This window comes from Papio anubis, chromosome X (genome assembly GCF_008728515.1).
Source record: "Papio anubis isolate 15944 chromosome X, Panubis1.0, whole genome shotgun sequence".
NCBI lineage: Eukaryota > Metazoa > Chordata > Mammalia > Primates > Cercopithecidae > Papio > Papio anubis.
In genome coordinates, this window is record NC_044996.1 from 132,938,107 (window position 1) to 132,954,767 (window position 16,661).

At 38.9% G+C, this 16,661-nt stretch overlaps 1 protein-coding gene across 2 annotated transcripts in view; it reads right to left on the minus strand.

Moving 5' to 3' along the window:
- The window catches only part of LOC101018930 (FERM and PDZ domain-containing protein 4), a 113,239-nt gene that overhangs the window by 23,657 nt on the left and 72,921 nt on the right, over positions 1–16,661 (minus strand). For both annotated transcript variants that reach the window (XM_031660760.1, XM_031660761.1), the window contains exons 5-7: positions 14,259–14,366; positions 10,143–10,274; positions 6,050–6,169 (exon numbers count right to left, since the gene is read on the minus strand). In XM_031660760.1, the coding sequence (XP_031516620.1) occupies positions 6,050–6,169; positions 10,143–10,274; positions 14,259–14,366 (360 nt within the window). The remainder of the gene's footprint in view (positions 1–6,049; positions 6,170–10,142; positions 10,275–14,258; positions 14,367–16,661) is intronic.

Here is a 16,661-nt window from a genome sequence, read left to right on the forward strand (position 1 = left end):
TTAACTCTTGCAGCCTCAATGTACTCATCTGTGCAAAGGGGATTCATATTAACTATCTCACTGGAGTGGCTGGAGGATTAGATGAGATACACATCAAGTGCCTTATCACAGCACATTGGTACACTGGATAAGGGGAGCTATTGAACTCCTCCGTTCACTTCAGGGGCGACTGCCCTGCTTTTTCAAGTGCCTGGCTTTCTGGGAGTCATTCCTCCTCTTTCAGTCTTAGTTTATTCATCTGTAGAATAAGGCCACCTATCTCATAGTGTTTGTTGTGGGGATCAAGCTGAAGAGTGGCTGAGAGTGTGTCATCAAGTGTAAAGTGCCGCTTGGGAACAGAGGTTGGCTTTGGAGTAGTATCCTCACTTACTGTTTAGACACAAGGCGGTGAGCTAAGTGCTGCTGGGAAGTGCTGCATTGCTTAGGCCTATTCTACACTTGTGTTCACTTACTTTTGTTATGGGAAACTAGATTCCTGGGCTAGAAAATATGGTATTTAGCTCCTTTCTTATTTCCTTCTTTCTTTATTCTTTGGCTTGCCTCAAGAAGATTTTGTTGGAGCTCAAAAAACAATACCCCAAAATGAAGGCCTCAGAAACAAAAGTTTTTCGTTGACCTTCTCCTGCCCTTCTGTTTTTTATTTCTATTCTCCCTAGAGGCTAGCCATAGAAACTAGAATCCCTCTTCTCCAAGGTGGGTCATAGAAACTAGAACTCCCTTTCCCCAAAGCCAGCCATAAAACCTAAAAATATGACTCTAATTTTCCCTCTGCCCTATCTGTGTAAAAACTGGCCATAAAGAAATTATCTGACCAACATGGTTTGATTGTAGGTCATAAGACTCCCATTCCAGAAAGGGTCCTGCCCCACACCCAGAAGGAAGGAACGCTGCTCAGAGGCCAAGAAGAATCTAGGCCTTGCTAGGTTTCTTCATTCAGTCCCTTAGCATTAGCTCAGGCCCTTTTTGTCCAATCCTATTTCTACACAGCTGTCCATACTTTGTGGAACATTAGCATAAAAATGGACAATTTCCCTTGTATCTTTGGGACTTCATTCTAAAGGCTCCCTTTTCTCTAATTCATTTGTCTTTTTCAACTTGATTTTTTAGTGAAACGTCAGGGGGCCCTTGGCCTCAAATGAAAAACGATATCAAGATTTACTTGCCTCCTTTTCAAGAGAAGCACGTTTATAACTGCTTCCTATATTGATTTTACTAAAATAGGAACATGTACCCCCAGATGGCTTCTGCATACAATATTTACACTGTGCACACTCACCCATGCTGCACCGGTGCTATGCCCTGCGTGCATGCTCTGTATCCACATGCCATGGGTGCATGTCTCTCAACCCATCACTTCACTGCTAAGAGTGAAGTCACATTCTCTCCCCTGTTCATCCCTAATATGACCTTCCACCTTTGCTTCTCCTTAAAATCTTAAACCTGTTTGGATTGCACAGTACCCCTTGTCAGAAGTGAGTTTGTCCAGAGACAGGAGATAGGGTGGTCTGATTTAAGGCAGCCTCTGAGAGCAATTACAGGCTGCCATTTTGTTTTGCTAGTCTTGGGTTTACCAGTTATTTCCAAGTGCTCAGGGTTGTCCACATGGGCTCCAAGGGGTTGAGAGCGCAGATAGGGTCATTTTATAGAGTCCCATAAAGGATGGGGTGAGAAAACCATTGGCACAGTGAGGAATCAATTTTTTGAGAAATCATTTTCTTCAATGACTGCTATGCCATGATGGATTGAAAGAGGATTTGGGCATATAATTTAGAGACAAAAGCCCCAGGTTTGATTCTAGGTTCTGTCAAGTTCTAATAAAATGACCTTGAACACGGCATTTCATCTCTCTTGAGCCTCAGTTTCCTTATTGGAAAAGTGGGTTAAATCTCAAAACAACTAACTTGAAAGTTAGCAATGAACTCGCAAGGTTTCCATGATACCTGTAAATATGTTTCATGAAGTGGAAGATACTTGATAAAGATGAGCCATCACTATTACTTCTCCTAAGAGTCATAGCTGGGACCATATTTCTCATCACTGCTTTACCCTGTATTTAACTAGACTTCTAGATGAATTTTTTGACAAGGTGATTAGTCACTTCATTATATTATATAATTAGTTCAGACTGATTCTGGAGAATGAGTGTGAAATTTGGAATATATATATATATATATGGTACTAATCTTGCTTTTATTACTCTCAACTATATTACTTAAAATACAGTTATACAAGCAAATGGGTAGTATCTGTTTTGCTAAATAGAGATCCCAAAAGGCTCCACTTGAGGCTTCCAAAATGTTCATTTATAACTAACATGTTAGATCTTAAAAAGGAAACCAATAATACTATAGTATTTGAAAACATTTTGGAGCCTCTTAGGTCTTACTCATTTGCTAATTGACATAACCGTCTTTTTCTTAACAGATAGTGGACAGGTAAATGTCAGTATAGCCCATTGTAATGATAAATTTGAACAATCTGGACTATTAGCATTTATTGTTAATATATATGCTAAAATCTGTAAAATATGTCATGGACCATTAAGAACTAGGAGATTAATAGATACTAGTATTGCAACTTCTGTTTTCATCGTCATGATTCATCTAGTCAATGGCTGCTGTCCTCATTAGGAGCCCACTAAGTTAAATTGATTTTATTTTTGTAAAGTGATACATGTTGCTCCTGCTTACTCTTTTGTTCTCTAGGCTTGTTTTATTGCATCTTTTTAGTATCTTGAAATCAACATGGGCACCCAGACACCATTTGCAGATCTGTTGACTTATATTAGATGTTATTTTAGACTTACGGTAGCACGCATTCTGTGATACAAGGCATTTCAAAGAAGAGGGTCTGAGGCAAAGACATTCTCATTTCCTGTTTCAGCAGAGGATATATGACAGTTGCTTTATTTTGGTCTTTATTGTCTACGATACCTGTTTTTCCATTTCTCCCCCTCTGGCTACACCTTGAAGAGGTGGCTAATTCACTGCCTATTCTATACTCAAGGCAAGAAAGCAGAAACATCCTCAGTCTTTTTCTTTTAGTTCCTGGGCAAGATTTCCAGACACATTTTCCTGTTCTGAGGACAGTCTCACATGTATAAAAAACATGTGTCTGTTGAATGAGAAGGATCTCCCTAAACTGCATTAGATTTGTGCAAACACACCTTAAACAGAACTGGGTTTGGCTGTACTCCTTGTCTACTTAAGAGGTGTCCTCTCCCCAAGACAAATGCAACCATATTTTTTTTTTATAAATGCAATGGACTTGTGATGTTTAAATGGAAGCAGAGTAAAATAGTTTTAAAGCACCCTCTTGTGAATGGGGTGAGTATGTAATTATAGAGAACAACCACTGAATGCACTCACTGTCTACAGCGACTACTGACCAGCACCTGTAACTATTTATTTGCAACTAACAATGAGCTGCAGTGGCAAAGCCCTGGGTTGGTTCTCAGCAGGGACATGGGGAAGACACAGTAACAGATCAGCTGAGAATCAGGCTCTGTTTCATGCGGTCATGTCTGCTGGAGACAAGGAGATATTGTTGACAAGTGAGGGGTCCAGGTGATCAAAGCTTAACATTTAAAAAACCCAAAACGTGGCAGTTTTGTTGTTCGGGGTGGTAAACATTTTAAAGCACACTACACATTTCTTTACTTGGTCAACAGGTTTCACTGAACAGGACTTGACTTTTCCCAATGATGTAGGATTATCTTCATGAACATTAATCGTCCCACTGAGCTGTAATACCACAGTCTTCCAAAGGCCACTGAGGTGGGGAAGGTTTGACTGGCCTCAACCTGAGTGCCCCCATCTGCTAGAACATTCTTGTATGTTCTGTGTCTTTCCTGTCTGACTTAACCTATGATCTTCAGGGCTTATTGCCACTTTAATTTATGTCACCATTCTTAACCTCTGGTACCTACCTTGTCTAGTCTCTCTTCCATCTTCCACCCACGTTTTTTTCTACCCATATTTTGAAGATTACAAATGTTTTGAAATATACAAGAAAGTATTAAAAATAGTAAAGCAAACAGCAGTGTTATTAACTACCTAGAGTTAACAAATGTTTCTTTTTATTTTATTTTTCTTACTTTTTTGCTTTATATATTTTATATATGGCTCCAGCAGTCTTTGCCTTATACAGATATTCTCAAAGACAGAATGTCGTCTTCGTCGTCGTCTTCTTCTTCTTCTTCTTCTTCTTCTTCTTCTTCTTCTTCTTCTTCTTCTTCTTCTTCTTCTTCTTCTTCTTCTTCTTTTTGCTTTGCTTTTGCTTTTTTCTCCTTCTGGCAGTCAGGAGGGGGAGGTTATGTTTAGGTTTGCAACCTCTTCAAGTAGTTAGTTCTACTGCTAGATGTCTAAGCTGTCTAAGGATTAGGTAAGTTGGTTTAATGTGATTATATTGGAAATTTAAGTGAGAGTAATAGGAAGCAGTTATAGTAAAATATAGGAACACCTCATAAATATCAACTTGGATAAATTCCCTTTGGGACAAACTACACCAGATACTCATTCCTGGAAACTTTCATTTTTGGGGAATTATAGCCCAGAATCAGATATTAGTCTGGAAAAGACTGTTCTCTTCAGGTTTTACCACCTTGAAATTAACAGTTCAGTAAAATGAATATCACAATTTTCAGAAAAATCTAAGCATCAAATGAATGAATAAGTAAGTAAATAAAGGAGAAGGGAAAACCCTCACACCAATTAATAAGTGCAGAAGCAATAATGAAATTAGAAAAATCATCATTTTCAACTACAATAATAATGGATTCAGATAAGAATAATCAATTAGGGCCAGGCGTGGTGGCTCATGCCTGTAATCCTAGCACTTTGGGAGACCATGGTGGACAGATCACCTGAGGTTGGGAGTTCGAGACCAACCCGACCAGCATGGGGAAACCCCGTATCTACTAAAAATACAAAATTAGCCTGGTGTAGTGACACATGCTTGTAATCCCAGCTACTCGGGAGGCTAAGGCAGTAGAATCTCTTGAATCCAGAAGACAGAGGTTGCAGTGAGCCAAGATCGTGCCATTGCACTCCAGCCTGGGTGACAAGAGCAAGATTCCATCTCAAAATGAATAAATAAATAAATAAAAAGAGCTACAAAGTGACTCTCCACAAATTACTTTTTAATTACGAAAGGAATAGTAGTAGCTTTTGGGTGAATTCAGAGAATATCACCTTAACCAAGAGTCGAAGTTCATTTTGCCATTAGAGATAAACTGACATCATGTGACTCTTGATGTGTTACACTGAGGACACAAAGTCAATCGTGTTGTTCTTCCCAAAATGTATGACATCAGTCTAATCATAAGAAAACATCAGAGAAACCCAAATTGAGAGATTTCTATAAAATAGCTGACTAGTACTCCTCAAAACTATCAAGGTCGTGAAAGGCAAAAAAGGGCTGAGGAATGTTCCAGATTTAAGGAGACTAAAGAGACATGACAACTAAATGCAAAATGGGATCCTGCAGTGCATCTTGTTCTAGAAAAAAATGTATATATAAAAGACATTTTGAGGATAATAGGCGTAATATGGATATAAACTGTAGGTGAGATAATGGAAATGTATCAATGTTTACTTTCCTGGTTTTGTTACTTGTATAATAATTGTATAACAAAATGTCTTTGTTATTAGAAAACACACACTGAAGCATTTAGGAGTAAACCAGAATTATTTTGGTAATTGACCTTCATATAGTTTAGAAAAAAATTATATACATTTGTATGTGGATTTGTGTGGGGAGAGGGAACATGTGCATATACTAAAGAGAAAGTAAATGTGGTAAAATGTTAACAACTGGTGAATCTGGGTGAAGGGTATAGATGACTACTCTTGCAACTTTTTTGGAAGTATGACATTATTTCAAAATCGAACATAAAAATAAAAAGAGCATCATACAATTATTGTCCGATTCACTGAGCTTGAGGTGGGGGACAAAAAAGAAACGTTTCAAGTTAAAGAATTCTGGGCAAAGTCCCAAAGTTAGTTTATGTCACAACATTGATATAAAACATGCCAAAATTTTAACATACCTGAACATAGAGATACTCGAAAGCAACTGGATCTCTCCTTAAAAGGTCAATTGGATCTTTTGGGACGAAGCTAATTCGGAAAAGACATCTCATCTTATGGGAGCTGGGCCTCTGTGTCACCTGGAAGAGTAGAAAAATCACACAAGAACCCTTCAGTGCTGACTGAGAAATGGCTGAGGGACACTGAAGCAGTCAACTTTTTTTGGACACTAAGGAAAGAATCAGCGGATATTCTTTTAGTATTTATAGATACTCATTCCCTGAAAACTACACATAACCTTGCCACTTAGGTTGGGTTCCCCAGAAGCAGACCCCGAGATGAGGGGTTGTGTGCAAAGGACTTATTAAGAAAGTGCTCCCAGGAGAGGCTAGTAAGGGAGTGGGGAAAGCAGGTCAGGAAAGAAGAGGAAGCCAAGCAAGGGTGCCTCCTCAGGGAACCCCAGCAGAGAGTAGGTATAGCCTGATCCTGCAGGAGACTCTGGAGTGGTAGCTATACCACAGAGCTGCTGAGACCTCAGCCAAAGGAGCATTGATGAGTCATTCATTTACAGCTGTCCCAGGGGATGTGAGTTTCCAGGTTTGGACATGATGGTCTCCGGTAGTCTGAGGGCAGTCCTTGAAAGAAGATCTGCAGATGCTGGCTGTTAGTGATAGCACCCCAGATCTATGTTGGGGAGTACAAAAAGGGGATCCAAAGGGACAGCAGAGAGATTGTCCAGTATGGTTTATTATTGCATAACATTGCTGTGTTTTGTTTTTCTAAATTAGACTCCAGACTGACTCTTGCAATGAAAACATGATAGTGTCAACCTTGGATGACATCACATTGGAAAGTAGGAAGACAGAGGTTTTGGCCCATGCAGTACATCAGATTCTACAAGTTTCCAAACTACTCCAAACTTCTGATATCATGATGATATTGTTCCACTTGCTCAAAGGAGCTTAAAATATACCACAGTTTCTTCAGGGTTAAGGACCATGGCTCGTTTCAGTTTGTTTTCCTTTTATAGAGCGTATGTGTCACATACTAGAAGTTCATTTCTTAATTCCTTTTGCAACAAAAGGAAATCAATTAATAATAATAGGTGTTTAATAAACACTTGAATGAATGAAAGACATTGGACTTTAAGAAAGAAGGCAAGAGCTTATCGATTTCCCTTCAAGGAGTCAACAAAACAAAATGAAAACCATGCAGCATGAACCAACACAGTCGTGTGTAATACTCTTATGCAGGGGACAAATCTGGCAATATAAAAATGTTGGTGAGCTGCAATTAAAAAATTTAAAATAAAATAGCTTTATTGAGTCCCGTGGTGTGTGTATGCATGCATGTGTATGTATTTACAGTTCGCTAACTTTGTTGAACAGAAGAATTCCAATGGAAAAAGACACCCTACTTGTACATATGTGGGCATCCTGAGTAGTCACACCAGCTTTCTGGCTGTGCGCAGGCCTGCAAAGCTGAATGGATTCATGAGACTCGAGGACTATCGGCTACTCAGCACTGGCTGATGGTAAAGCAAACAAGGAATAAAGAAATTGGGGACCCTAAGAGGCCACTAGTGCTGATCAGCCTTGCTGTAGTGTTTCACAGTGACTTCATGGGCTATTTTGCCAGAAAGTTTGTTCTGGTGTGTTAGAAAGTCAGGATTCACCATATCTCTGACTCCTTTAATTACTGGTTCAACTTTTTTTTCTTGAATTTTCCATAAGCCATCTTATCTTGAGTTTACTTTTAGTATCAAAATGTTACACTAGTTTTGGGAAATGAATTAATGTAATGAAAAAAGGTTGCTTCAAGTCATTAGAAATGGCAGTCCATAACACTTTCTAAAATAAACTAACAATTTCTTGGAAACTTTAAGTAGTATATAAATAATATTTTCTAGCAGAAGTTTAGTATCAAACCACCAGAAATTCAGGCAGAGTTGCTTAAAAATTCCACTGGGAGGTTTTCATAGAAATTAAATGTTTTAAAATGATTTTGTTATCGGAAAAAATATAATTTCTTACTCTCTACTTTTATCATGCCTATAAATATTTTAGCAATCAATTTTCCATATGCATTGATTTCAAAGGCATATAGCTGGTTTGTTTCAGGATATTTAAGTCCGTTTTCTAGAGATAGTACTTGATTTTTAGCACTTCACTTTTAGTTCTGATTCTATAATGAAAAATAAAGTTAAAGAAAGAATGATTATTAGGAGTTTGTTTCCTTCCAACATTTTAAAAGAAATGTAGTATTTGGAGCAAGAAGTTTTGTTTACCTAGCATCAGAAGAGACTTTTAGAGAATCTTTGTCCAACTAAATCAGCATGAAGCTTTCCTATAAAGGCTATGTAGTAGATAAAAGTTTAGAGAGAAAGTATAACCAGAAAGTTCAGAACGTTGTGGGGGGTTTCATTAGACTCATAGTAACTAGATGTCTGCCCATATCCCCTTGGCATTTATTGCTATAAGCTGAAGGGTATTTACGGCAAACACCTGTGACCATTCGACAGCACAAGGCAAACCCGAATAACAAGAGAGCAGCCCACTATCAATAACAGACAGCATGTCGGTAGGCACACGTCCCAGTTCCCTCGCCTCTCAGTGGGATACCTCTGAGGTGTGTCCTACACTGTCTTTCAATGCTCTTCAGTAGGACTGAGCTCCAGTTACCCACAGTGGAAACTGGTTTGATAATACATTCTTTACTGGCCTCTCAATATTTCTCATCTCTCTTCCCCATTCCTCTGTGGGTATTTCCAGATATCTCTTCCCAAATAAATGACATGCATTCAAATCCTTAAGTTCTGCTTCCAGGGGAACTCAGATCCAGACACTGACCTTTCACATGACAGATTCTGTATATCAGGGGTTGTGCCCCTGTAATGAAGCATAAAATAAGTCCTTTATTTCCAAGAGTGTTTGGCACAGGTTAAATAATAACCATTATAAGTGATTTAAAATATCTATAGGTAGATTTAGACTCGATAGAGGCCAGGTATGGGGGCTCATTCCTGTAATTCCAGCACTTTGGGAGGCTAAGGTGGGAGGATTGTTTGAGCCCAGGAGTTCAAGCCTGCAATAACCTATGATTGCACCACTGCACTCCACCCTGGGCAGCAGAGTGAGACTCTGTCTCAAAAAAACAAAACAAAACAAAACAAAACAAAACTTGATGGAAATAATAGGCCAAGTTTAGGTAGAGGAATATAAATCAACACAGATGGCAACTTTTGAACTAATCTATTACAAAAAGTTGGACTGAATCAAGAGAATCAGGGATATTTGCAGGACTCAATGTGTGGGACACCAGCTTTTATACACAACAACCAAAAAGCACTTTATTGTGACAACAGTTTTTGCCACTCCATCCAGCTGGCAGCATCTGATGCTTCTCCTCCTGGTGTCCTCTCCTACATCTCTCCATAAAGTTCTGTTATCATTGATCTCTCCTATGGAAGAGGAATTTGTTGAAATCTTTTATACATTCAACAAAGACTTTGCTTCTGTCACAAGAAAAGTCAGGGTGCTGCGCTGAATTCAGCAGCCAAGCAGCCTGCTTTTCTCCCCAGGGAACAGATGGGGGTGGCATCTTGGTAATCAGGAACTGGGACACATTGGTAGATCATATATTTATAGCGGGCAGGACTGGGGCAGAGATTTCAGGCTTCCAAAAATAGTCTTAAGTGTGCACTCAGAATTTCAAACAATTAAATATGATTTTGGATTAATTTAAATAATCCCAGAAACCATTTCTTTTTAATGGTTTCAAGAGATTGTTGACCAAAACAGGTGAACAGGTCACTGTAATAACATAAAATATAATTTTACAGAGCTGTATTCTCAATGTGCTGCTGGTGAGACTTTGAATGACAAATCTAGTTGGGAGACTAACTGACAGTCTGCAAAAGATGGGCAGAAAGGGAAACATGACCTTGAGGTGTAAAATGCATTAAGAATGCCAGCACTTCCTTTACAGAGGATACCCAGGGATACAATTAATACATTAATACATTTACAGGATTAGAGTGGGGGAGAAATCTTGGACTGGGCAACCTCTGCTCTAACCAGCAGCCTCATCACTTGAGGGTGAGATTTCACAGACCTGAGTTAGAGTCTCCTGTTCATGAAGCAAGAGCAGCTTCGTTCCGGCCCCTTCTGTCCTCTGCTCCAGCATGAGAGAGAAGTGTTCAATGCCTTTGATGGAGAGCTTCTCTTGAAGGGTTAAGATGACATCCTTACAGAGGAAACATGAACATGATGAGAGCAAAATCAAGGCCGCCATCTTGTGGAGTCTACCATGACTGAAAAGTGTTACACATGTAGGCTGCCAATCTTGAAATTTTATACCTTTGGTTGATTCTGAAATTTAATGCTCCAAAAAGATACAGAAATGAAGTCTTCCTTCTCTTGCCCTTTTCCTGGCCTCCTCTATCATTCAAAATCTTTATGGAGTTCAAAACAGAGACTTAACAAGGTAAATAGCTGGAGGAGGAGCTTAATATCATGTAAGCTCTTGATATAGAAAGGTTGTCAATAGATTGTGCAGTATAGCCAGTTCAATTCTCCTTTCTTCTAAATGGGGTAGCAATTAAACCAGTTCTGAAAGTGGTCTGCTCCAAGGGTTGGAAAACATGGCCTGCATGCCAAAACTAGCTCACCATCAGCTTTTGTAAATAAAGTTTTATTGGGACATGGTCATACCCATTTGTTTATCTAAAATCTATGGCTGCTCTTGTGTGCTGCATCAGCAGAGTTGAGTAGTTGAAACAGAGACTGTGAAGACTGAAATATCTGCTTGCTGACCCTGGCTTCCCTTCTGAAAGAGCAGTGTAGTGGTTGTAAGGAATGCAGGCTAAGAAAACAGCTGGGCTTCTAATCCAGGCTCTACTACTTACTAGCTGTGCAGCTTTGGGGAAGTTATTTAGTCGCTAAGTATCTTAGTTTCCCTGTGTGTAAACTGAGGATAATAATAATGCTTATCTCAGAACGGATATAAGGATTAAATGAGTTCACACATACAAAGCATTTATTATAACATTGTTTGGCACAGAGTGAGGGCACCATAGTAATATACATATATTTATTTTACATCTCTGGGGAAGGTGGAATGAGCAAGCTTTGTCAGCAATCTTTTATAGGATTAAGCATTTATGATCAGAAAGGTGTTCCACATACAAACACACACATTTACTACAATGTAAAACTAATTTCTTCAACCTATACTTTTTTCATGTACTTGAAAACTGGTAAATGATCCCTCAAAGATAATTTATACTCAGATGCTCAAAATTCTATAGGGAAGTTTTGCCCCACTGCAACATTTGGAAATTTCTGGAGACATTTTTGGTTGTCACAATAGTGGGAATACTACTGCCGTGGTGTGTGTAGAGGCCAGAAATGTTGCTCAACATCTTGCAATGCAGAGACAGCCCCACAGTAAAGAATGATTTGGCCTAATATCTCAACAGTGCCAAGATCAAGAAACCTTAGAGTGAAAACTTAGAGCTTCTTTTACTGACTTTTCTGATGTTTTGATCCTTCTCTGTGGTCCTTTTTCAATTTCTTCAGGCCCCGTTAAATCAAAGATCCCCATATCCACCCACTCCTGAAAAAAATCATTCAAGAGAAATACCTTGACTATGTTGAATTTCAAAAAAAAAAAAAAAAAAAAGATTTCCCTGCTTTATAATTTTCTCTTAAAGCCCAGGAAAGAGAAAACAAAACCAGCCTTTGTGTGACAACACATACTTTATAAAGCATTTTCCTGAACCACCAGGGAGGACAGTGGAAAATCAATAGCAATAGCTTTTCCCTATTGTAATTCTGCAGCAAGAATTTTGGCAATTTTTGTTACACAATGTCATATTCCTTTCATAACTATACTATTTCTACTTTACACCTACCAGCCAGTGTCTATTGTAATAATGAGGCTGTTAGGTACAAGATAAGATAACTGGAATTTGATGTGAACTCTTTGCATTTCTTCCTGTCTTCTCATTGTCATCTGCAATCCTCAGGGAAATCAAACTTAGTCTTACATATGTTCCGTAATAAAGAGGCTGGAGGGAATGAACAACGGGCTTTCTTAAATTTAGATTTATTTCTGTTAAGAAATGCATTCAAGTCTTTACCTAGGTCTTCAGGTGGGGTAGGGAGTCCAGTGGCAGGGAGTTGACCAGTTGGCAACACAAAACAAGGCCATGGTGTCAGAGAGAGCTGTAATAATGTAGCTCTGTGGGTTATTTCAGAGGTCTGCCAACTATGACCCGTGGGTTACATCTGGCCATGCCCATTTGTTCACATATTGACTGTGAAGTAACAGATTAACCTTGCCTTGCCTAAAGAAAAATTTGCTCTTTTGCTCCCACTCTTAGAAAGTAACCTGTAAGCCCTTGGACTGTCCTGTCTGATAGAAGTGTTTTTGTTTACTGGGTGGTCTTGGGCCATACCAGATAGTCTATGCTAACAGTTGATTTATAGTGAGAACATTGGGCCATATAATATCAGCTCTAACTCTGGAGAGACTGAATACTAAGGTCAACCATGCAGGTGGTTAGCTGTGTCTATGTGGCAAACCCCCAATAAAAACTCTGGATGCCAAGGCTTGGGTGAACGTCTGTGGTTGGCAGTACTTCATGCATACTGTCATGCATCATTTCTGGGAGAATTAAGCATTATCTCTACAAATCCACTGGAAGAGGACATCTGGAGCCTTTCCACTCTATCTCTCCTGTGCCCTGACTATGAACCTTTCCCATTGCTAATCCTGTTTTGTATTCTTTTGCTATAATATACTGTAATTGTGAGTATAACAAATTACTGAGTTCTGTGAGTCCTTTGAGTGAATTATCAAAACCAAGCATTGTCTTAAGGACTAACCAAACCCACCTGTTCATGGCTACTTTTCTGATACAATGACAGAGTTCAGTAGTTGAAACAGAGATCAAATGGCCCACAAAGCCTAACATATTTACTATCTAGCCCTTTCCAGAAAAAGTTTGCCTACTCTTGGGTTAGTTGATCAATAATTACATTAATATCTCACCACAAATTGATAATGAATGAGGAAAAAGGGAAGAAGTCCTTTCCAGACATCACCATTTAAAATTAGAAGTCTTGTATGAAGGAAGTTAATATTTCATCTGGAATGATTTAAGGATGATTTAATGCTCCAACATCAATCTAATATTTTCCACTGCATGACCTATTAAGCTACTACATACTTAGAGCAATTCAAAACAAGCTGCTTGCTGGTATAATGACAATAAGAACACACAGTGAGTGGGTCTTTGCAGAAATGCTTCTACGTGTGAGGTCTATGCTGATTAATTAAAAAAACCAACAAGAATTAGAGGTCAGATATTGACAGACATTTTTTAACAGAGGGTTGATATTCTCTTGATAGATTATTGTACAGATCATCACAAGGTACTCTTTTACCTTCATAAAATCTTTTTTACTGTGCCATGTGAAGAAAGCCTATTTTAGGCTGATGAAGCATTAGGGCGCAATCAATTTCTGAATACACTTTTGTCCAATAAAAGGAAGAGGCTCTGTACTTTTCTTCTCCAGGAAGAAAGCATGTGGGGAAAAAAACCCGTATGCTTTGCTATAATACCTATTATCTAAAACTCACCTGTGGCTCTGAAAGAATAGGATTGCTTTGTGAGTCTTCCTTTCTAGCCCTTCTTCTAAGAAGTAGGCCTCATTTCTCCCTCTTTATGCATCATTACCATGATATTGGTTACAGAAATTAAAAGTAAATGTTACTTTTACATTATTTTACCCTTTGTTTTTTGCTGGACACCAAAGTAGCAGATATTCAATTAATAGCTAACATCTTAATCTTCTGAGCAGCTGATATTGCTGAGAAATCATGCTGGCCTTGGGCAGGGTGCCAAGCCGCCTTGGTGATAGTCACACTATTTTAATTAATCTGTAGTTGCATTAAAATGACTAGCTCTAGTGTTTCTTCACTGACAGTATATTATATTGTTTTGCAACACCAAGAGAAATAAAAGAGCAGAACCTTCTTAGTTTAAGCTTTTGGTTTTGGTTTGGTTTGAAGTATTCACAGACTACATTATATGGAGGCAATCAACAGAATTGCAGAAATAAAGGGATAGTTCTGAAAGAAGATACAGCTACAAATGGCTCACAGTGTCCTGCATGTTGTACCTGAAAGAGTCTAGGTACAGAGTTTACCAGGTCATCTTACCTTAATGGAAGTGCTGCAGTCAAAGCGAAATGATTTGGTCTGCCCATTTTCCAGATAGACTTTCAAAACATTTGGCATAAAAAGAAGTGAGTTGTCCTTAACAGTTTCCTGTTAAAAAAGTGGGGGGTATAAGTTGATCAAATTATGACTCTTCTCTTTGCAGTAGCAGCACATCTATAGTTTATTCTAAGCATGGCATTAAAAAACAATCAAACTCTCTAAGGCCAACCAAGGCATTCCTTTGGTGATATGTGAGTTAAGTTGCTCATAGCAAAATACATTTGCTCATCAGAAAGTCAATCAGATGAGGTGTTTTTTTTTTTTTTTTTTTTTTTAACTCAAGATTCCCCACTGGCACACATGATTGCAGACATGATTCTTTTGTAATTAGGCTTTGACATTTGGAACTACAAGCCCAGACCTAAGCAGGGCAGGAAGTCTTGAGCAGAACAAAGACCAGCAATGATGCTGTTTGATGAGGTACTGTGGGTGCCTGGCAGTGTCATGACAGTGAGTCACCAGCATAAATAAGCTTCAGGTATAAAGTTATTTTGTGAAACTATTTTCACCCAGTTAGGAATGGTTCTTAAACTCCAAGGGAAAAGATAAGGAATGGCTTAGTGTGTTAAGAGAGTAAAACATTGTCTATAATGAACAAGATCATAATCTAGAAATAACTCAGAAAAAGATGCCAGCTTGAAACATGACAAAAAGCAAACAATAGAAATGTTATTTCTTTGCATTTTTTCTTTCATTGGAAGTAGTGAGAGATGAGAGAGAAGAAAGAGGGAGGAAGAGGGCACACTTAATGAGTTCTATAAGTCCCAGGAGTGAGCTGAGTTATTCACATGTAGTTGGTCATAAAGTCCCAGGAGTTGAGGAGAACTCAGCATCATGAGTGCACACATCCCTTGTTTTGCACATGAGGGAACTAAAGGCAAGATGTTCAGGGATTTGCCAGTGTCAGGGAGAATTCAGTCCCTAAGTATTTCCATAATGGGCCTCCTGCCTTTCACTTCCTATTTCTTTTCCTGAATTTCCTCCCCCTCCTTTTTGCTTCTGTGGACTTCCCGCATAGTCTTGCTCCCAAGTCACTGAATAAATCTTGATCCCAGTCCAGAAGAAATGGTACTCAGTGACTCAGAAGAGCAAGAGTAAACTGGAAATGAAGACAGTCATGAAGTCTGAGGAGCATCCACATGTCTGAACATCCCTGCCATCCACAAACCTGTGGCAGGGCAGTGGAGGCTTCAGGAGATGATTATCCTCAGAGGTGTCCTCACACATCAGCTGACTTGCAGGAGTCTTGCTATATCCAGGGATGAACTGACACTGCTGTAGCAGCTTCTAGAATCATATTCTTTCTAAAGATGTGTAAACTACCTGGTTGCGCAATTACATGCTCGAAAGCTCTGGGCAGAAAAGTTTCAGATGACTTTCTGCTATATATTGATTCCTCTGTACCTTCTACCCTTCAGCTGGGACACTCTTGTTGCAAATTAATAATGTACAGTGACCGTGCATCCAGAGTGATGGGATGCATTGAGGAGCACAGAACAGACCATGCTCACAGGGCAGTACAGCCACAGCCTCCAGCCTTCCCCACAAGCATCACAATAGCTGGACCCCAACTGGGGCAGCCCTAGATCAGTAAGTTTTGATTCGAAGACACTTGGAGCATGAGTGCCTTGCCCAGGATGTACAGGCCTACATTTTCAGATTCAGATCCAGAACCAACCTCGGAGAAGAGTTTGTGACCAATAATGAATATATTGTAGATGAGATTTTATCCTCATGGATTTATTTAAACAATACCAACAGAACAGCAATGCTCTGGCATTTCAAAGGTCCAAAAAATATTAGTGCCTTGGATGATAGTTTTCTAAAAACTGAAAACACTTCAGTAAATTTTTGGGAGAAAAAGTCAAAAAGAAAACATCCTGTTGATATTTGCATTATTCATTTTGAAGATCAATTAAGTGCCTGAGTAATAATGATTTCTATCAGGATCTATTTATGGAGATGTGGGCAGTATTTCTTCAGTTCTTGTTGCCTACATAAAATTTTTCCATCATTTTAACTTCTTTGCCTGATTAATTGAAAGATTAAGCTTTTCTGGGGAAGTAAAAAGGAGAAACACAATACCTTTCTCAAAAATACATAAAGTACTATCATATGGAAGAATGCTTAGTTAGCAGAATGGGAAGAAATAGGTGGAAGTTTCAAAGAGGCATATTTTACTGAGTATGAATGAGGCAGTGTCACTGATCCCAAATCATATGAACTCCTTTGCAAAGCAGTGAGGTCTCTGACACTGGAAGCATTCTAGGAAATCCTGGACTACCACATATTCTGACCATGTTAGAGGAGATTCAGGCCCAACCTGATGATCTCTCAAGCCCT